This window comes from Mastacembelus armatus, chromosome 15 (genome assembly GCF_900324485.2).
Source record: "Mastacembelus armatus chromosome 15, fMasArm1.2, whole genome shotgun sequence".
Classification (NCBI taxonomy): Eukaryota; Metazoa; Chordata; class Actinopteri; order Synbranchiformes; family Mastacembelidae; genus Mastacembelus; species Mastacembelus armatus.
This window is the reverse complement of record NC_046647.1, coordinates 9,684,718-9,707,230: the sequence shown is the minus strand read 5'-3', so window position 1 is coordinate 9,707,230 and position 22,513 is coordinate 9,684,718. Positions and strand designations below refer to the sequence as shown.

At 39.2% G+C, this 22,513-nt stretch overlaps 1 protein-coding gene across 2 annotated transcripts in view; it reads right to left on the bottom strand.

Moving 5' to 3' along the window:
• The window catches only part of macrod2 (mono-ADP ribosylhydrolase 2), a 370,378-nt gene that overhangs the window by 83,690 nt on the left and 264,175 nt on the right, over window positions 1-22,513 (bottom strand). For both annotated transcript variants that reach the window (XM_026308573.2, XM_026308574.2), the window contains exon 7: window positions 6,748-6,778. In XM_026308573.2, the coding sequence (XP_026164358.1) occupies window positions 6,748-6,778 (31 nt within the window). The remainder of the gene's footprint in view (window positions 1-6,747; window positions 6,779-22,513) is intronic.

Sequence of the window (22,513 nt, the reverse complement as noted above, 5' to 3'; positions counted from 1 at the left end):
CAAGGTTTTATAAATATGTACTGAATTCTAGAAAAACACAAAACACACCTTTTCTCTCCTTAATGCAAAAATTGTTTGGTTTGATGGTTGGTCTCACTCTCCTTCCTCTCAGTTGTGTTTGGTCAAGCTCATGCTGCCACACTCGTCATTCATTTTGATGAGCCGTCTCCTTGATATAGCATGTAGCTTGAGGCTGAGGTATCTGGCACTCGTAAATTCACCACAGGTATTGAAATTGCAGTAAACACAGAAAAAACAATAAAAACCTAAAATGCCAATGTTCACCTATTTATCTATGATTTAGCCTCCAATTTTTGTAAAGGCATACTCCCTTTTTGGTGTTTAAAGATAAAAAATGTTTTGTATGTGTATTCTTTTTTATTTGTATAAAACATTGATAAAGCACAGAGAATGTGGTTGCTGCTTCTATGTTGTTGACTGTTGTTATAACAGACAGGCAGTGCATAATCTACAAAGTACAAAGTAGATTAGTTGATTGTGCTCTAAGCAGCAGGAGGAAATCATTAAGCGTAACGTAATGGAGGTCTGCTCAGGTTGTGGGCAGCAATCCAGTGTTGTATTGGGGGGGGGGGGAGGGTGGAGGCAGGGTTGTCACCTCATCAGGGCTCAGAGGAGAGGTGAGCTGACCCGGGGTGGAGGACAGAGTACCGCCCCAGGACTCTAGATACGAAAGCATGGGTGTCAAATGGCCCAGAGCTCCTCTCTACACCAACACTGGGACACGGCAGGGCTGTGACCATGACCGACTTTGTAGCCCACGGAAGGAGACAGAGACAAAGAGGGATGGGAGGGCACTATGTGAGGAAGACAGGCAGAAAAAGAGGTAGAAAGAAAGAGAGCAGGCTCCATGGCACAACAGATGATGACCTTCCTTGGAAACATTCAATATAAATGCCATGCTTTGTCCTACATGCTAAAATTAACACCTGACATTTCACTTTTTTAAAACATTCTGAAGAGTGTGTAATATGCAAAAGTTTAATGCTCAACCAAGTTTCACAAAGGCCTAAATCTATTGTCCTGTGGGTGGGAACTATTTTTACATTTGGCTTATCATCCATGAAAATGGTAAAGCAAGGCTACTGTTGAATACAATGCACACTGTGTGACTCAGTTAAATGGGCTATGAAGCTCATATTCCCTGTGAGCACACACTCTGCTGCCCACTGATACAGCGTGTTGCTCTTGTGTACCTTCAAATTCCCAAACCAGCTGGGCTAAGCTCCCTGTAGTAAACCCTCGGTTTTACGAGAAAGGCGAACTTGCCCAGGCCATCTCTGGCAAACCAACAGCAAGCCATCACTGTCGAGAGATAAGATGCCATGAATGTCTCCAACCTTCCTAATCCTAGACAGCGATGAAGAGAGCCAGAGCATGATGCTAGCTGAAGTAAAAAAAATTCTTAGCTGCTTGAAACCTTTGATCTGGACAGTACAGTGAAATGGCAGAGAGGACATACCAGTAAAGCTTGGGTGGATTACATCCGCATATCTCCCAAAGCCACCAGTCTGGGCTAAAACACCTCTGTCAACAATCCACAGATCCGTCACAGAGACAGAGGAGCCAAAGGTGGAGGGAGAGCAGTAAACAGGGAGATACAATTCACTCAGCTGGGATTTTATTAGGTAAACCAAGCTAAAACTAAATCATATATATATATATATATATATATATATATATATATATATATATATATATATATACAGCACCACTAACTACATCTTAAACATATAGTTGAATCAATACTTCCCTAAAACAGTTCAAACAAAAATGTATAAATTATCACCTTCATGAAGGAAGATTTTATGGCACGACTGCTGTATTAGGACTACATTACTTTCAGCTTTGTGTACCTAATAAACTGCCAGCTGTATTTGTCCTCAGAGGAGTAGCGGCATTGCTGTGTTGAGGGCCTGTGATTGTTTTGATAGGGTTATAAATGCATGTGTGCAATGGCATCTGTCATGTAAATAGCAGACTTAATGTTCATGTCCTTGCTTTCGCATCCTGCCAGTGAGCGCGCCGCTCCATGCTCAGATTGATCTTAGCAGATGCCTCCTAAACTGCACAGCTCATTACAAGGCTGTTGGAAAGTGCTCTTTCAGCGTAACCTAAAATGTGATCTCCACAAGGCTGAACTGTCAACAATACATGTTTTGATATAGGATTTTTATGTATGTTGCTTTACATGAGCATGTATGTGTGTTTGTGTAAGAAAGCCATGTGGGGTCTGCTGAGACAAAGGATGTGTGCTGAGATAGAGGACTACATCAGACAAGAAAATGTATGGGAGGGAAGACAGGAGAGAAAGGGACAGAAAAAGAGAAAGTGACCTCTCTAAGTCTAAGTAGTTGGGCTCTTGGCACTGATCTTGTGAGACATTGAGAAGTGTCTCCTCCTTGGAAGGAATAATCCATTTAAACCCAGGTTGCATGGATGTGATTGATGTGCAAACAACAGCAGCACTTAATAACCTCTATCATGCTGGGTGACCTCATGGCCCATGGTGGGCACCAGTTTGTTTATGGGTGGTACCTTCGACACACTATCCATGCAGAAATTCTGTTGTGGCTAATGGGCCGCACTGAGGGATTGGACTGTCAACACAGTGTGAGCCCTCATTTTTCTTTCCAAGCGTCTACCCCCTGTGCACCCCTGCTACACCCAACCTCCCTATTCTGCCATCATCTGTCAGTGGTGACCCAGTCTTCAGGAATATGGAGGTGTGTGAGAGTGTCAATTAGCATTAGCTTTCCTGACAAATCTGTTTTTCTCAACACAAAGGCCATGGAAAACTTGATCCGGAAGGTCCATTCTGTTGTGGCCACAGGATTTGTTTTCCTACTACCAAGCAAGTGTTGAAATGGGTCGGGAACACGTACATAAGTACAGTACCTGAGTGTATGACCACGTACACATAAAACTATATAACTATTTAACTGCAGAGACAGAGAGCGACACACAGAAAGGCAGACAGAGAGAAAGAGAGGGATCGGGAAGATGTACCTTTCACACTAAAAAATTTTAATTTATATTGCTAACATGGAAACTGACCTTAAAAGGTTATCTAGAATGTATAGAAAATGTCAGAACGCCTGACAACAGAGCAGAGCCCCTTTCTGAATACAGCAGCACTCTGGGGGCTCAGGGAGGATTCCTGAAGAATAACACCATGGCACCATACTATACTGTAGTTCCTTTGAAAGTCCCTCCTCTATTTGCCCTCCGCTGTGTGAAGATCTTCTGTCTTAATCAACAGTATTGTTCTTTAGAGATACAGTTATGGGAAGCGCTAAGCTGTTTATTTATTGAACAGGCTGTTTAATTCCCCCCTCCACTGCATGCTTGGCTTTGTGCTGCCTACATCTTTGATGTGAGGGGCTGCTGGTGGAGTGCTATGATGGGCTCCCACTGGCAATGTAGCACATGGCACCACAGTGAACAGCAATAAGCAGTGTCCTCGTCAGCAGCGTATAGTATAGAAAGTGACCCCCCCCCACCTCCTCCCGGCATGTGTTTGGGCTGCCTTTGTGTTGCTGCAATAGAACTATTTTACTCCAAAATGCCACATATGCATTTTAAAAATAAAAATAGACCTGTATGTATTACCTGACATTATTCATTTTATTTGTTTATTTCAAGCTGTAAAAGGTGTTAGACTGCATTTGCATTTTATGTTTTATGTTTTAAAAGCTGTACTTTTTTTTTTGCTCTTTACAGCTAATTGAGTGCATTCACTAAGAATTTGCAGCAGTAGTTAAATTAATAATGAGTCAAAAAATAAGTTCACTGAGGATCTGCATTTTACAGAAATGACTACTTTCATCACGACTGTAAAATTTGCAGTGATGTAACCGACAAGAGAGGGAGAGGAAAAAAGAGAAAGAGAACAAGAGGACAAGAGAGAATGAAACTACAATTATAGCCATTCATATAATTACCACTTCAGTAATAGCAATTTTGAGGTGCGTGCAGACATTGGTGGTAGAAAACAGACAACACTGCAGAGAGATGGTGAGAGGAAATGATGAGGAGCTGTGCAATAAACTGTGTGATATGTGGAAAATGTCCAAGTAAGAAGTATTCTATCCAGCACATAGTGCTTAATTATAAACATCCAGTGATTTATCAGAACTAATGCTCTTTACTACACACGCTGGGCTTCACTAACAAACGTATGCTGTGTTGTAAGTCTGACAGGATGCTTCTTGTACCCGTTTACCTATGTGAAAGTATTAGTATGCTGATTGGGAATTTGAGTACATGTTTCCAATACTGTTGTATAAACAAACACTTTGTTGATGTCGAACTAGTGCAGCTTAATTAGATATTCATTTTTAACTGGATTTTAATAAAATGGTGGCTGCTTTTTGCCTACAAACCCGTGAGCAAAAGGGGAAAAACAGTTTAAGAAAGTCAATCTGATAGAATGTGTTTGTAGCTGGTTTAATGAGCACAGAAACAGTTTGTCAGGCTCTAATCATTGTAATCTAATCAGTAACTGTATGTTGCAATGTTTAATTTGTCATTGTGAAACGTGGTGACAGCTGCCAGTAAGTCATAACACAGGGTTGATAAAAGAGGAAGATGGCTCTGCATGAAAATTGTCTCACTTTGTTTTGACTTTTCAGAGAAAAACAGATGCCAGGTAGTCAGTAATTCACACGTCTGAAAACTTATTGTATTTCCCTGTGGCTGATAAATAATTGTACTGCACACTTACAAAACAGAATAACCTAATTACATGTCAGACATTTAATATTATACATTTCCAGACTCTGTACCTATGTTTCAGGTCGTGGTCTGGGATTGTGTTAGTACCATGTGCTGAAAACCTTGTTTAACTGTCTACTTCCAAAATACATTATGCGCATTGATTTCTTCAACATATGAAATATGTTCAATACAACAATTACACTTTGTTTGCATGCTGACTAAGATCCATTTTTCAGCACAGTGCAGACAATTCTGGTTGAAATCAGCGAACCACACATCAGATTTCCAGCTATAACTAATTTTTATCAGTTCTTTAAAAACAGACATCAGTTTAATTTCACATTAGGCTCTCGCCGGCTAGTTGCATGAGAGAAGTATAGCATTGTGCTGTTCTGTTTTCCAGCCACAAGGACAAAGGCACCTCACAGAGGCAAAGCTGCCTGCTTTATTTCTAATAAAATCCGATGAAAATCGGTGATGGCTGATCCTTCATATCAGCAATTCACGTTGCAATTTAGCAGCAAATGTCGGCATGTACAGTTAAATAGCCCAGCATCAGGTCTTAATTAGCAGCAGTGCATTCAAATAACTCAGCTGTGGCTGTGCTCGTTTACACCAACAGTGTTAGAAAGTACCCTGTTAAATTGAAAACATGTGGTGATGCAAGATTTTGCATCCATGTTACTGATCTCCAGTATGCTTAGTAAATTAACCCCTAGGTATTATATTTTCAAAAGGCTGGCAACTCAGTTTTTAATAACAGGTCAACACAATTACACAATCATAGGATGTCTATTTCATCTATATCACAGGATACATCATCCAAGCATACACTGGGCAGACAAATCAAAATCAGCACCTATGATTAAATAAACCATCAAGCAGGTAAACACAATCAGACCCCTCGCTGGAGCTTAGAAGATTTATTTCTCCTTGCTTTTCTATTTTGACATATCTCCTAGATATGATGGAGACCAGACAATAGTTTAATGTTTATGTAATGCTTAATGTCAGTTGTCCAACTGAGAAGCCATGGAATGGTTAAGGTCACTCTGGTGTTCGATAAATCACGTCTGAATTTGTTTTACATTGTACATAGGGGCATTATAATCTTGGTATATGTATATGGGAACATCTTGAGGGAACAGTTTGGACCATAGGGAGCACCTGGTCTTGTAAAATGGTCTTCGCTTCTTTGGTTGTTATATGATCATAGGGAGTGATCAGAGCACCTAATGACTCTCAGAAGAAGACTGCCCAAACAATTACAGATCCCTGATCATGTTTAACTGTTAGTGGCTAACACCATTTAAACAACAGTAAACACACTGTGATACACAAACTATGCATCTTGGTAATTTGAAATTATTCATAGGTTTATCAGTTTTGATTTTGACACTGCTATGATCTTATTGTCAGTGACAGGCAATAGAAATTAGCATGTAATTAATCCTTACATGTTTGTGATTATTAGAGTTTGTATGCAAATTCGATGCATGGCATATGTCAGAAGAGGAAAAAAATAATCTGTCCTCAGCAGAGGCAATTCATGTTGTCTGTGTTGTGTAGTAGTTTCTCTGCATCTGACATCTTTTAGCGTCAAAGCTGCAAAGCCGATACATATCAACAAGTTTGGCATGTTTTCAATGTGACTTTGTTTCAGTCTAATGAGCACAGCTCTTTGCCAGCGTAACCCTGCTGCATATCAGGCCTGGTCCCACGAGGAAGCATAAGCATTGTTCAGATCTACATTTTGTTCAACCTTATACTTGGTTGTGTCTTTGTGCAACATAATGAAAGGTGAACTTGTGGTGTTTCAACATACAGTATTCTTCAAAGTCAAAGCTTTGTACATGTATTTATAATAACTTGTATCCCACCTCCCATGCGGAATTTTCAACACATGATATGAAATCAGATTTGCAACATAAAGCATGTTCATGGTGTGCATGTGTGCAAATTGTTAAAACACTGACAAGTAAGAATAAAGTAAATGAAATCAAAGCTTACCATAGATGCCTGTGGATATACATGGAAAGGCCTGCACAAAAAAGGAGAACAAAAAAACATCAAATCATGATTACAAAGGTAAGACAAGTAAAATCACAAAAATAGTAACATTAAGAACACGTTAAGAAAAGAAGGCATGCTAAGAAGCACTAATTAAACTAGACATGAGGTTAAACATTTTCTCCTCAACCAGGATGTTGAAAACCAGTTTTTTTTTGTCAGTCCTGTATATTGCATTTCCTTTCTGTGGAAAATGCACTTCACTCATGATTTTTATTTAACAAGCTACAATAAGATCCAGAGCAGAGGTAGTCAAACATCAGCAGTGTATGTAAAGCAAATATTACATTATTATATACACCTGCATTATACTGTAACTGTTATAGGACACCTGCTGTTTACTTTTGTATTTTCGTTGTTTACCTCTACTGCTTCACTTGCTCGTTCCCAAGAGGAGCAATTTACTGTAACTCTGCCTAAATCCATGCAATGCTAACAGAACTGTATTGTGAAACATACTCCAGTGCCCATGCACACACACACATGCACACACACACACACACACACACACACACACACACACACACACACACACACACACACACGCACAGGTACTTTTCTGCTGACTTCTAAAAGCACGCACATGAAATCTTACACATTAATTGCATTGTCACAATCACACTGCTAAAGAACACAAAATGCATTCGAGACATGTTAGTCCTTAAAGCCTGATGTCCATAACAGCTGCAGTTTGCATACAGGTTTTCTCTGCAAACACTGGATCAGAATCATGTAATTCATAAGTACATGTTCAATAATCTCTCGCACATTTATATCCAAATGAGGTTGATTGAGCCAGTTGATCTCCTACTGCACGAACTTACACACAGAGCTTGATATTTGTGGAATTTTAGTCAAGGACTGAGGCTTCTCCAAATTTCATTTCAGGCTATTGACATCTCTTTAATTTCATTTAGAATTAGATCTCTTCATAGAGAGGTTTTATTGATGACATATGATCCACCTGTCAACAGTGACTAAGCTGTGTGTCACTGTTAATTGGGACATCAGGGCAGGTGTCTATTCAGCACATTTGATTAAAATGATGAGAAAACAAAGCAAAAAAAACTAAAATCACAGTCATTGCTGTGACATTTACTAAAGAGCAAAAACCTTACATATATTTATGGCTGTCTTTTCCAAAAAGATTATAAAAAGTAACCACCTTGTAATAGTTCTTGCTTTGTAGCATTTTGCAGCAGACATATTATTCAAGCATGGCTTTATAGCTGAAAATAGTTTCATTATTCTTTACTTCTATGAGCAAATATATTATGATACATAGGCCTCGCTGTAAGCTTCCCTATTTCACATTCATCTTTTTAAGTATATTAATAAACAGTAAAGAGAAAGGATTTTTTCAAAGGTCCCATTTGTCCTCAAAAGCCGCTGAATACGTGCTTTAGTTCCTGCATTCATCAAAAGGCGTGGCCACAACATTAATATAATAAAATGACAAATAAAAAAAGGAAAACATTTCCAGTAGCAGCTCAACACTGGATGAATATAGAACAACAAACCACTGTAAAAATTCATCAAAGCATAACATCCATATGTCAGATTCTCCCGGTGCCAAAACTAAGCCCAACAGTTTGTTTTGCCACACTGACCCTGTCAAGTAGTATTTAAAAACTGAAGCTGTTGCTAGCAGCCCTGCCAAAATCACTTTATTTTAGAACTGACAACAGAATTAATAGATCTGAAGGAGAAAGATAGCAAATAAGTTCATCATCTCATGATTATACAAACAAGGAGTCAAGATTCTAATCATATGGGTGTCTTAATAACTCAGGAGGAATAAACATAATTCACATGTTGAATCAAATAATTAATTTAAGAGACAGATAAAATATGTTGACTTTTTTCTGTAACGCATCACAACCTATGACACCCGCTTTGAAATGCAATGGCCCGTTTGTCCTTGTTTAAGCGAAGAGGAATGAGTCTCTGTTTGTGCGCTTATTTACCAGTTTTCAGGTTCCGCCTGTCAAGGTGAATCTTTCTTCTGTGGGGTGATTTAAATCTTTTACCGACACTTTGACCTTTCCAGATGACTGTCTGGGTCTGACACAAACCACAGATGATGAAGCATGGAAAAGCATGGCCATTTTTAGTCCTGTGCCAAGCTCTGCCTGTGGCACATACACGAGCTTATTGAGAATAAGGACACAAAATGGCCAGATATACAAAACAAACTAAATCTGTATCTGAACATAAAAACTTTAATTAATTTGATCTCAAACTTAAACACATTTGCATTGAAAACCCCCAAGGGATGTTTATAACAGCTGCATGAATGAGATGCAGTGCTTCTTGGAGATGTACATCATCATCTTTTGCAGCATCTTCGCCAGAAAAATTCTCAGTACGTTTTATTCTACACTCAACATTAAGCCAGTGCTACTTTCAACAGTCGATACAAACAGGAATCAAAATGTACTTCTGTGAGGGGAATCTATTTGAAACTATAATAATGAGGAGGAAGGAAAGTGAATTTAATCCTTAGACAAGATAAGCATGATTTCTTATCAATCCCTCTAGCCATCCCTGGATGCCAAACTGATCCTGAACCAGAAGCCTTGTTATCCTCTCTCAGCTGAAAGGCCACGATGTCAGTCTCTTCAACCTGAACTTTTGCTGTGACTGCAACTAAACCGAAACACATCACAGGTTGTGGCAATGACTTGCCATTGGCATAATCAATTAAAATCTTTTTTATTAGTTTCTTGGCTGATCTATTAAGCAGTATTGATATTTCTAGTGTGAAATGCGTCAGGTAATCCCTTTATGGGATGCTCTAAAGATCTGACACTCTTGTTGCACACACCGATGTCACTTGTTTAGAGGACAGTTATTGCCAAAAGTGAAGCACGTGTCCAATAAAACAGTGAAGCCTGGAGAGCACCTTGGCAGAAGCATATCCCTTTTCCATAAATCAGCCGCAAACAAGTAATAAATTATATTAAGGTGTGTGCAAATTATAAATGATGTTTAGAAGTTTTTAATATAATTTATACTGTATCTGTAAATTACAGCATGCTCAGTATTATACATGAGCTTTGTTCTACAGTGTATTTACCTGCACTGGGCATGAATGCAGTGATTAGTCTTGACAGTTTCTCCCAACTGAGCTATTCATTATCAAAAAGAGATCTAGGTCTTTTAAAGACAGAAAACAAATTATTGCCAGTGTCTTATAATATGAAAGGACAGCCTTTACGACTTCTATATCTGAATGCAATAAAACAGCTGCAGTAATTTCAGAAGCAGTCCCAGCATGCAGCACTACTAAAGCCCAGTCTATTTTTCTCCCCCATCAACACTGGGCCACCGTAGAAGCTATTTTGATAGTTGTTAGCGTACCATACCTGTACATCTGCTTACATAGCATAAGGTCTAGTGTTAATTAGGACAGACAGCGGTATATATGCAGTCATGACCTATGATTCCTGGTATAGGTTATTATTTCTATCTTGAGTTGCTCATTAGAAGTGAGTCAGCATGTCTGCCTGCACCCCGGCATGAGGCCATGCCTGACATGTTGGCTCGTTGCTGATTTCCTTTGCATAAGGAGTGTTCAAAAATTGGTCACCAGGGAAATTATTCTGTTGCTGGGGCTCCTCCCTAATCTATCACATCTCTTTAAAGTGGAACACCTTTCTTCTCAGTCTCTCTGCACCCTTATTCAGTTCACAGTATATTAAGTAAAGCACAGAGTGGCTATGGGACTTATTGATGGAAAGACTATTGTGCTGTATTACAGTAATGCTTCTTTTTAATTGATAAATTAATTCACATGCATTTACTGTGATATTTACCTTATGAATTGTATTCAGTTTCTTTTTAAATGAACACAACCACAGCTTATTAAAACTATGATGTATTGACTTCAAAGTGTGACTAGAGTTCTGAAGACAGCGCTCATAAAACTAAGTCACTGTTATTCCACTGAGAGCATGATAGCCTGCAGTTTCCCATCATTTGTTAAACAGCAGGAAATGACACAGTAGAGATGGCTTAAACCTGTGGCAAACTGCGCCTGTCCTGCTGTAGCTGTCAAATTCCCACGCTGCAGGCACTACACAGTAGCCATTAGCAGACAGGTAAAGGTAAGAAACTGTGCACGGGCACAGTGACTGCAGAATCCTGCAGGAGGAGCACCTCGTCTCGGCTGGCTGAGTAAATAGCACTGGACCCAGGGTGCTGCCCCCTTAGCTTGAAGCCTCCTAGTCTGTTTGCAGATGGAAAATATTCTTATAAATCACAGCGGCAAGGGGAGACCTTGTGCAAACGCGACCACAAGTACATTATTATTCACCAGTGTTTCCACAGTGTGGGCTTACATCAGTGTATCCGAACACGAATCCAACAGAATCCTCATTGTTGTCTGCTGTAATTCTTTAAGCATGTAGGTCATGCCTGGCCTCTGCCTGAATCGCCTACCTGCTGCTGCTGGCAAGAGCATGTCACGGTTAGAGATCAGGATATTCAAATCTGACACATTAACACCATTTTATTCTGCATAATACCCCACTCCATATTCTAATGTGAACGCTGATTGTTTGAGTGTCATTATGCTAAATGGAGGATGGAGAAATGCAGAGGGTGAGAAACCTGGAACCTAATGGCCCGAGTCCCACCACTGGTTTTTATATCTGCCGTGATGAAGTGTAAGTATTATCACAATAACATCTGAGTGTCCATTAAGGACTCAGCATCACTGGCTGTGTTTACATGCTGGGAGTAACTTACTAGCCATAATTCCCTAGAAAAGAGCTTATTTAGTTTAAGATGACCTGAGTAAAATATAATATTTAATAATGATATATACAAGCCATTTTAACCTTTTAAATGTCTTAGTAATATAATGCAAAAAAAGTGACTATACTTAAGTAACAAATTTGATTACATGCAAACAAATCTTAGTAAAATCTTTGGCATAGTGCACAATTTGATGAATGAAAAACATTCTTATTTAAAAAAATGTCTGATGGATGTGTTAAACTGCAGCAGTGTATACTGTGATTTTTGCTGGTTCTGTCTGTTTTCATGTTATGTTGCAGGCAATGTTAAAGACTAGATTGTTAGGACTCTAGATATCAGAAAGGTTACAAGAGAGACAAGAGAGCTCTTTAGCACTTGCCACTTGGAACAAAGTCTTTGCTGACTTATCAGAAATGCAAATGTATGAGTCCACAAGGGCAGGAATGGGGATCGGATCATTGACTGATACTGTAGTTGGAAATAAATAACTGTCTTTGGATATAATGATTCTCAGGGATCTCTGTGAATGTATTCATCACACTCAGTTCAGTGGTTCTGATCCCATCTGCACATGCAATAGATGCAGTGTTGCAGGGGAAGAAAGACAGGCTGCAGCATGTTTATCAACCAAATGTATGACAGGAGTGAGTTGCATAGGCAAAAAAAAAAAAGGTGTAAATGCTGCAGCCTGTGGATAGGGCAAAGCAGCAGAGGAAATACAAGCAGATAGTGAAGTGATGGCTGCCTGATTCATTGGTCCATGACCAGCTGCATGCTTGATCGAGCACAGTTCATCCTGAAGCCCAAAGCTACAGTGCACAGGTACAATATGAAGCTTTTTTTTCAAATATATTATTGTTGGTTCTTTGGTAAATAGTATGCAACTTTAACCATAAAACTAATATGTACCTGCAAAGCTTCAACATACATAAACTGCAAACCAGTACACTGAATGCACAAATGCCATCCAGTCCTGGTACGAAAATGTTCTCTTTCATTATTCATATCAACATGATTTCCCACAGAGGAATGCGGGTGACACTGATTCCCTGAGTGTTAAAGAGGGGCATAAAAATGATACTATTCTGAACTGAGGGCACATGTAACCAGATGTCTGCTCATATTTATGTATGAGGACTCCTGCTCTGTATCAGTTAAAATTATCTCACTGACCACTCAGCAACACAGAAGCAAAAACAAAAGAAAGAAATTCATATTGGTAGGACAAACTGGCTGACCTTTACTTGACCTGTATATGATGGACAGAATTCAAATGAGTTGGCAGGGAACATGTCAGGTAAACTCAACAACAAAATGCATTCTTGCTACTCGACTCTGCCACTATTTTGTACAGCTGCAGGCAGATTTAGAGTCAGATATTTTCTATTTATATATAATTTATTGATTAGTTTAGCATCCGTGCAGTGGGTGAAATCAAGACGCCTCTGCAGTGCTGATCTGTAATGCTGTAGAGGGGAGAAAGCATCAGACTGACACTTTGAGTAATATACCTTTGGTTTTGTTGTCTGATCAGGAATCATCATGAAATACACAAAATTCTCAAAAAGTGGCTGGGGCCTTAATTAACCTCAGGGGAAGGGAGGACTAGGACTTTATTTGAGACAGGATGTTATTAGGGACACAACTTTATGTCTAATTTCCCCTCATTTATAGTCTGTCCTCCCTGTTTTTGATCTGTCTCCTGCTTTCTGTTGACATGTGCTATCAGTGCAAATATTTTATCTCTAAATCAGCAGCAACATTTCTGATAAAAACTGAAAAAAGGCAAATATTGCAAGACAACATTTATGTACTGGTAGAAAACATGGTTTGGATATCATCCTGAATTTGGGCCTCTATCGTACAGGCCATTTTCCCTTTTTATTGGTGACCAAACTTTATTTGTTCTGACAGAACACATTCTCAACTATTATTTGAACACTGACTTTTATTTGAGTATTTATGCTATGTAATATCAGCTTCCTTTATAGCCTTGAACTTTACATTGATTAAGATCCTCACCCTGATGATTATAATGGATTATAATGGTCTTATGAAATTTTTTATTATATTTATCAGAAGAGCCATGGCATTATAAACTGTAGGAGACATTTTGATTGAAACCTCAGAGGGAAGCAATGAAAACAATAATGAAGGGAAAATGCATCTGTGGGAATCCTGAGAAAAATGTTTGATTTGAAAATTTGAAACTCACAACTCACCAGCATAGAAGTCATTGTTCAATATGGCTCGGGGCATCTTGAGCCCATGATTATTCTAATAAGCTTAATAAATGTAGAGCAAATGTGCATGGTGTGTAGCATTAGAAATCATTTGCATTTGAGAGGCCTAAATTACAGGTGGGCACAAAGAAAATGATCAAAGCAAAAGAAAAGGAGGATTCTGTCTTATACTGCTATTTCATAAGGCATTTCAGAGTGAGTAAGCCTCTGAAATGCTAAAGATAAAATAGAGCAAAAGAGACAAGTCATATATCTTTTTATGGAAGGTAAAACCAGGGCATATGTGAGTTCTCAAATATCCATACCCTATGTCAAACTGTCTCTGTAGAGATTAGCGGCATATGGAGCTGGTAGGTTAGAATTATCAGTAATCCTAAAACACAGCTCAAGATTTGTACCGCAAGAGTGGGTGATTCCCAAGTGGTTGATTTAAATGAATAGTAAAATAATAATTATGGAGCATTTTTCATGAGATATTACTTTAATTTCTATTCATGAATCAACCTCAACAGCACGTTTAATCAAAGAATGGAAAAATAGGGTTTTCTGGTCTTACAATGTGAAAGCCAGTCTATGTTACCCTTTCAATATAAGGCTAATTAATCTTTTTTTTTTCTTTCCTTTGTTTCAAAAATACATCATATCAAAGGGGCTTCAAAGTCAAAACCCCCTTCTGAATTTCTGAGGTAACAGAACAGCATGCATATGATGACAAGTGAGTTGCTTCATGGCCCCTGTCTTTGTGGCAGGACTAATATAAGACAAAAATCATGTCTACTGCATATGGCATACTAATGGCTGTCACTATAAAACTTTAAAAATAAAGGCCTGGCCAAACCAGGACCGTGTTCAATGACAAAACCCCTGCTAGCATCCCCATACTGAGCAAAGTGGTTTAGACCGAGCTACTAAAAAGCCACCACTGCTAAAGAGCACATGAATGACTAATGTTTTAAATCAACCTTTATTTCACTGCCCTGCATTTTTTATGGCATTGATGTTTATTGATGAACTACTGTGTAGTTAGGGGTTGCTAATAATTTGACACTGCCTGTAGTGGGCTAAGAGCTATATCTCAATAATGAGATACTGTGGAGTCAGTGTAACAAGAAAAACAGAGAAAGGACATTAGCATGTAGTCAGAAGGGTGGCATGAATTAAACTACAATTATTCTTAGCCCAGTGGTCACCCAGAGTAAAGGAGCGGCCATCAGTAAAAGATATTCCTCAATGACGTCTTTGGACTTTGGATATTAACCCCCATAGTGGGATATGGATTCCCTACAGTCTCCAGGCTATTCCCACTGCTTCAGTTGTACCCACCTATGAAAGCTTACTGACTCTCCAGTAAGTCATGTTTTGCCTGTACACACGTTTCTCAAAGAAAATAAGATCAATTTCCTTTTATAAAAACAAACTCATATAAAACAACCTTCAGCAATTACAAAGTTGATAGCTGAACATTATGGCTAATTAAGAGACTCCATAACATTTCCATAGGAAATTGTGTAAAATGGAAAAGCTAAGAAAAATATTACCCAAAAGAATGAAAATGGGAGATTTGCACAGAATCATAATGAATGATAAAACAGGCAGTAACCACATTTCCCAAAGCAATACATACAAAATAAAAACTAACATTCGTTAAGAGACCCAACCTCATTATCTGCAGATCTCTGTGCTGGTGTAGCGTGTGGTGACCTCTTGGAAGTTTGCTAAGTACATAATTATTATTGAATCATAGGGACACATTTTCCAATTACAGGAGTGAATGTTTGTCTTTTTCCTGTACACTGTAAGGCAAAACATCCAAGTATACCACTGGGTAAGTCCGTTTCTTCGGATTTCTTTATTGACCTTGTACTTTAGGAATAATTACCCAAAGACTTAAAGCCTGGGATGTTTTTGTCAAGTGGGAATTTAATGGACTTAATGAACTCTCTTTGTTAACCGAAGTTCAGGGTGCACTGTGATTTCCTTCACCGCACTCAGTTCCGCAACACCGGTGGTAGCTCATCCCATTTGCACAACTCCAGTGATACATAGTCTGTGTGAACTCCTGTGATGCAGTGTTATGGAGGAATAATAGGCAGGCTCCAGCGTATTTGTGAGCCAAGGTAGACTAGTATGAGATGAATGGTCATGAGAAAAAATGGCACAGCTAGGCAGAAAGATGACTAAAACCTTGGATAACTTAAAGGATTTTTTTAAATTTTACTTCTGTTGGCACTATTTCCCTCTGCTGCCAGTGTTTGTGCTACGGTACACATGAATGATCTATCTCTGTACTGAATGTGCAGGTATGAAATTGATATTGATCTTCTTATATAATGCGCAATAAATCAGCAAATGATCCTAAAATGTCCAAGCATGCCCTGATAGTTTCAATAAATCATTCTATGGGTTATTCATAATTATAATGTTATAATTTATATTTATAAATCTATACTAGACTACAATATATGGCAAGCTAATGTACTGGAGTTAATGTCAAAATTCACAAGCATATTTGAGATTAACTAAAGCTGATGTAGATTTCAATATCACACATATGCAGTTAAAGAATCCACATGCATGTCACAGCTTTGCTTAACATTATGAAAGCCTGGATATCTGTGCAGTCCATGGGCAGACCAGGCCCTAGCAGCATATTTTCACTTTAAAACTCCCCACACCATTATGCCATAAATCTGAGTTTGCCCAGAGGTAAGACCAACCAACACTAATTAACAGTAGCGGGATGAGGGGTCACGGCCTGTGTCGTATTAGCGTGAGAAAACATTATTTTTCAGTTTACAGTATAGGCTGCGCTAGTCTTTAAGCAATGAGAATTTAGGCTTGCAGCACCATAGGCATGAATACAAATACATTTACACTACACATAATAATGCATGTTCCACATTTATTTCAGTGCCATGAACATAAGGGCTTTCAAATGAGATGACTAAGGTCTTTTTATTCAACTGACACTAAAGATGCAATGACTGCCTCAGAGAATATCAACAAAGTAAGACTGTTGATCCAAAGTATTGCTTAATTTAGTCACACTGCACAGAATTGGTTTTCAATTAATATGTCTAGTCTTTAAAAGGACTTTGGTCCAAGGACACAGTAAGCTCTAAGGAGGTCAGCTGTTCGTCTGCACAGACCTTTGGGCTGTCCTCTCACACTTTGATCTGAGCTCTGATGATGGTGTGGCAGGCACAGATTGGTTGGAGGGATTAGGGACAGGAGGGACATAGAGAGTGGCAGCCTCCTTTGTATTCTTTTCATCCTCATGGATAACAGCAAACTGCATGCAAAAATGGCTTCTTTAAGTGTTTCTTTTCTTCACTGTAAAATCCCTAACTCATAAAAGACAGATCAAAGGGGAAGCAGGTGCATTGATAACTCTATAATGGTTCGATTTGAAAGAACAGGTATTTCACTGAGATGGGCGCGTAGTTCAAACTGCAAGCTATTAGTCATGCTGTCGGCTTATTTTTATACGTTTTATTGTCTCATGGGCAAAGGCTACTGCACCTACTCACATTTACTGCACTCACTGAAGATATAATGATATTCACACATATGGCAAAAACAAAGGACCTTATATCTCTTTTTCTCCGTATTAAAGGGCTTTTGAAAGGTGACAATATGAATGTGCATTTCAGTTTTGTTCAGTTTTAGTCAATGAGCTTTTAGCCTTGCTTCTCTGTTACCACATGAAGATATATAAAAGCAGCTGCTGCAGAAATCATTGTTGCAACAGGATATTTTTGAAAGATGGAATGACACAAGAAGAAATACTTAACAAAACCAAGCTTGTTGTACAGACATGAAGTGCTCCTTAGCAACTTTAAAGTAAATTATTAAACTAATCATCAAAATGACATACATATTAAATAAAAACAATGTTATTGTATGCCTTCAATTAATTCATATTAGTTTAACTGACATAGTGTTGATGTAAATGTAAATATGCGGTACTAATCACAGGCTAGGTATGCTAGCACAGTGAGTCATATGAGTCTTAGGCCACAGTGTGTGGCCTAAGACTGTTTTTCATAATCACCTGTTTTTGTGATTATGAGCAGAATATTCACAGTAAAAATCATAGTAGCAGAAATACTGTACACAAAATACAATACATAGGGTTTCACAGTTTCTGTTTAACTGTAATACTGACCCATGGTATTGACACACAAGGAATATCGCTGGTTGTGATGCAAATTACAAAAAATAAATTTATGACACTACAACTCATCACTAAGGTACATAGTGTTGCCTTGTACTCTACCTGAGCCTAATTTACACACACACACACACACACACACACACACACGCACACACACACACACACACACACACACCGGCTCCCGGTGGTCACTGGATATAAACACACCATGAAGGTAATTGCAATGAGATGAACTGTAGCAAGGATGCCCTAAGAGACCTAATCTCATCCCCTGTTCCTATATTTTCAGTCATCTGAAATTGTACACACACCAAGCCCAGTAGCAGTTATCTGAAACTCTTGCTCTCTTCTTGCCAAGCTCAAGGGAGGAGTACATAATACACCTATCTTGTCACGTAGCAAACTTTCTTTATCTGTGGCAGGTACAGGGATATGGGGGATCAACAGATGTGAAAATGTTGGTAGGAGTGCTCCCTAAAGCTTGTTGCCATCTTCAAGTGGTCCTGTAACTTTTACAGTACAGTGCAGGATGTGGATATAAAGTATGAGGCTGTAAAGACAGTGTTTTGAAACAGTGCAGTGTTAGTGGCTTTATTGAGTGTAAAAGCCTTCTGAAGGATTGCCTGTTCAAAGTATCCACCTTTAAATCCCACAGGAGATTTATTTTACCAAGCACCAGGCCTAATCAAAATCTCCACTCAGACACTGCAAACTACTGAGGGCCCAAAACGGTGACAACAATTTTCTTGCCTGACAATGAAGAAAACAATCAGCGCATAGCACCCAGGCTCCTCAGTGACACTGTAAGACACTAGCTTAAGACAAAGCAAATAATTGTGGAGCCCCACTGTGGGGACATTTTAATAAAATGAAGTCAGGGCTTCAAGCTCACATTTATTTTTGAGAGCAATGACAAGTATAAATGAAGACATGTAGGGCACCTAAACTAACTAACTAGAAGTTTACTAAAGAAGCCTATGGTATATTTGGGACAGACTAAAGGGCACGAATGCTTTGTGCTTGATGGATGTGTACTTTTTCAACCAGCACACACTGAATTCTTTTGGATATTCTGACAGCTGAACTCGATGTGACACGGTCAGTGAATGGTTTTATTACAGAAGACGTCTCAGCCTGTGTGTAGCTGCTGGAACGATAGAAACACTCAGTCCACTCTAATTGTTCGGCAGGGTTACACAGTGATGCTTTTCCCACCTCAAACAATTTTCGGTTGAGTGCAGACCGCAGTGTCATTTTAAAGCCTTTTCTGCCACATTAAGCTTCACTTTGGCATCACATCTGATGTTAGTTAGCAACAGCTGATGACTTGTTTGACATTTTTGTCAACAGACAACAGCAATGATCAGTGCCGCCTCCCCTAAAGAAGGAAAGCTCCAACCTGATTGTTTTGTACACAGGTTTATTAGCAAGCGTGACAATCCAAAACTGAGTTGCGCTGGTGTACCCTGAAGTTGGAGCAAAAGTCCATAAACCCTGTCGAAAAAACCAGTAACCATCAAAAATGTTTGCTTATGTATTAAAATGACTAATAATGCAGGGTGAAGTTAATGTCACCACAGCAAACATTTAAATATAGCTATTTATTTACTGCACTAATGTGGATGAAAGTGTCCTTGCTACTTTGAACATGGGTGGTAGAGAGAACACATACAACAACATCCACATACATTAAGCATTGAAAATATACTGTACACAGTCTATGAAAGGGTCTATTGTGTGAGTACATGAGGCTGTGGTCATCATTAAGGTGCTTAATAGACCGTGTCGTCTTTAGGCCCTGACAGGCAAGCTGAGCGGAGTGGAGGATCCAGAGAGAGGGTCACCTTCATGTAGAGACAGCTCTGTCACAGTGGGGCCATGAAGGGAACCATTCTGCCATCCTGGCCTGGTCCAGACTATACATGTCTCTGGCCAACCAAGCAGAAAAACAAAACCCCCACCTCCTCCACACTTCAACAAAAACAAAAAAGAAAGAACACCAGATCAAAATAGTACCTGCAAGCTACTTGCTTTGGAAACTGGAGTTTAATCTCTAGTTGTTACACTCATCATACTTTCCTTAGGTTTCTCATTTCTTCATGCAACCATCTTGCATTGCAAGAACAGAGGCTCTAACCAAACTGGAGATATCACCACGTGAAGGTCTGTTTAACCTTTAATGTATACAGGCAATTTTAATTGTCAGAAGAAACGTAGAAAAAACATTTCAAACACAGTATAGGCAACACAAGGCAGGAGGAACAAGAACATTGCAGAGCCCACCTGCTATTCCCTGAGTGTATGAGATTTTTGTTAAACACAGTCAAATCTGAGAGCTGCATTGCAAAGTGGAGTTATCTTGGTCTGAGCACAGGTGCATCACTAAATGAGGACGAATGAGGAGGGACCCAAAGCCCACTGACACCCAAAACAGACAAAACAAAAGAGAGGGGACATGCCACTCAAGGTCATGGTGAATTTCAGCAGCACTGGCACTGTAGATTGATTGGGAGTACAGAGAGCAGCTGGCTGAGAGGAAACAGGAAGGTGACTGAGGGAATCACCAGGTGGCTCTAGTGAATTATGACGCTGTCCATCTAGCTTTTTCTATCTTCGATGCAGTGCTGGTTTGAAGTAGTCCTGTCCTTGCTATAGGAATCTGCAGCCATGATGGCCTTATTTTCACTCTAGGTAATATCTAACGACAGAGTACACTGGATCGGCAGAAACCCAGTTGTTGCTGTGGTTTGATTTGAACTGTATGAATAACTTTTTCACAAATGGCCAGAGGATAATACAGCTAATTACAGCTTTCTAAATGTAGAGTTCATCATGAATATTGATAAAGCATTAATTAGTTACTAAAAGTGGAAGACCATTTTCTCTGTAGCAAATACATCACGTGTTTTTGGAGCAAAAATGTACTGCATCACTTTGTAGTAGTGAAGATTTATATTCTACTACAATAAATAGTGCAACCAAACAATTCTGTCACTCAGGCTATAGTATGTTTTTCTATGACACATCTTTATCAGTAATGTAATATAATGTATTATGCTCTTTCAGGACTGTGCTGATGTGGGGAGCCTATAAGTCCTTGCTTTAGGAATGATGGCCTTGACAAAGACAAATTGATCTGGTGTATATACAGTACTTAAATGCTCTTCAGACCAAAAAGTGCAATCCATGTAGCTGTGTGCAATTATCATACCCTACATTTAAAATTTAAATTTGCTCAAATAAATTAACTATTATTTTATTTTTACATCAAATTAATGGTAATACCACCTGGTTTAGGGCTCATTGCTCTGATATGTCCACAGGCTGGCTAGATCTGTCAGTATTTAATACTCTACTTATTAATGTAGCACTGGTTTGATTTTAATTATAATCACAATTACCATCCTAAAATATGGCATTAACCACCTGGTGGTGCTTTTTTGTTGTTTTTTGTTTTTTTTAATAGAGGCAGACCATTTTTCCAATGATATGCATTCAGTTAGTAGATTTCATATTCATTGTGTTCCTAGATTTCTACTTTATGAGGATGGTTTTCTTCCGATTTCCTGTTTTCACTTATGTTCACCTGTCATTCACACTTATTTATCTTATATATACACACACATAGTAGGATTAAAGTGTACATGTAAGGGAAGATAAGTAAGTGTGACAGGTGTATATATACACATTGGTGAAGGGAGATCAAAGGGTCGGGGTTTTGAATCCCGACCAGAGCATCACCAGTGTGGGCCCTTAACGCTACTAGCCTACCACATTACAGATTATGAACAATCCCTACTGTGACCATCACTGAGACTAACAAGCTGATATACACCACGGCAACAGTGAGATGCTTGGCCACAAAATACACACCACCACCAAGGACGCATGGAGAAGGAGTTTGGAGGCAAAAATAAGGGAAACACGGAGAGAAGTTAGCCAACTATCAGAACTGCAGAGAGGTGGGATGAAGTTGGGTAAGAAGTACAGCAAGCTGTCCATACCTGAGGCCCTGGTGACTGCCAAGCAACAAATCACAGCCCTGGCCACACACCTAAAGAGGTTCACCAGAGAAATAGAAGCAAGGAGAATAGGTTTTCTCCACTGAACCCTCCAAAGTGTAATCCCAGTGGCAGGGTAGTAACATGAGAGCAGACCCACCAAGGCTGGAGACTGAACAATACTGGGAAAACATATGGGAGAAGGAGGCATCACATAACACCAATGCCCAGTGGCTGATGGACCTGAGAGCAGACCACAGCAACCTCCATGAACAGGAACCAGTAACCATCACAATAGCAGATATCCAAGAAGGGGTCTCAAGCATGAAGAACTGGAAAGCACCGGGGGCCTGACATGATCCACACCTACTGGCTAAAGAAGCTAAACTAATGGCTAAACTACTAAAGAAACTCAAGTGAACCAGCTGCTAATGTATGTGACTCACCCAGAGTGGCTAACTGAAGGCAGGACAGTGCTGATCCTGAAGGACCCCCAAAAGGGAGCAGTCCCATCCAACTAC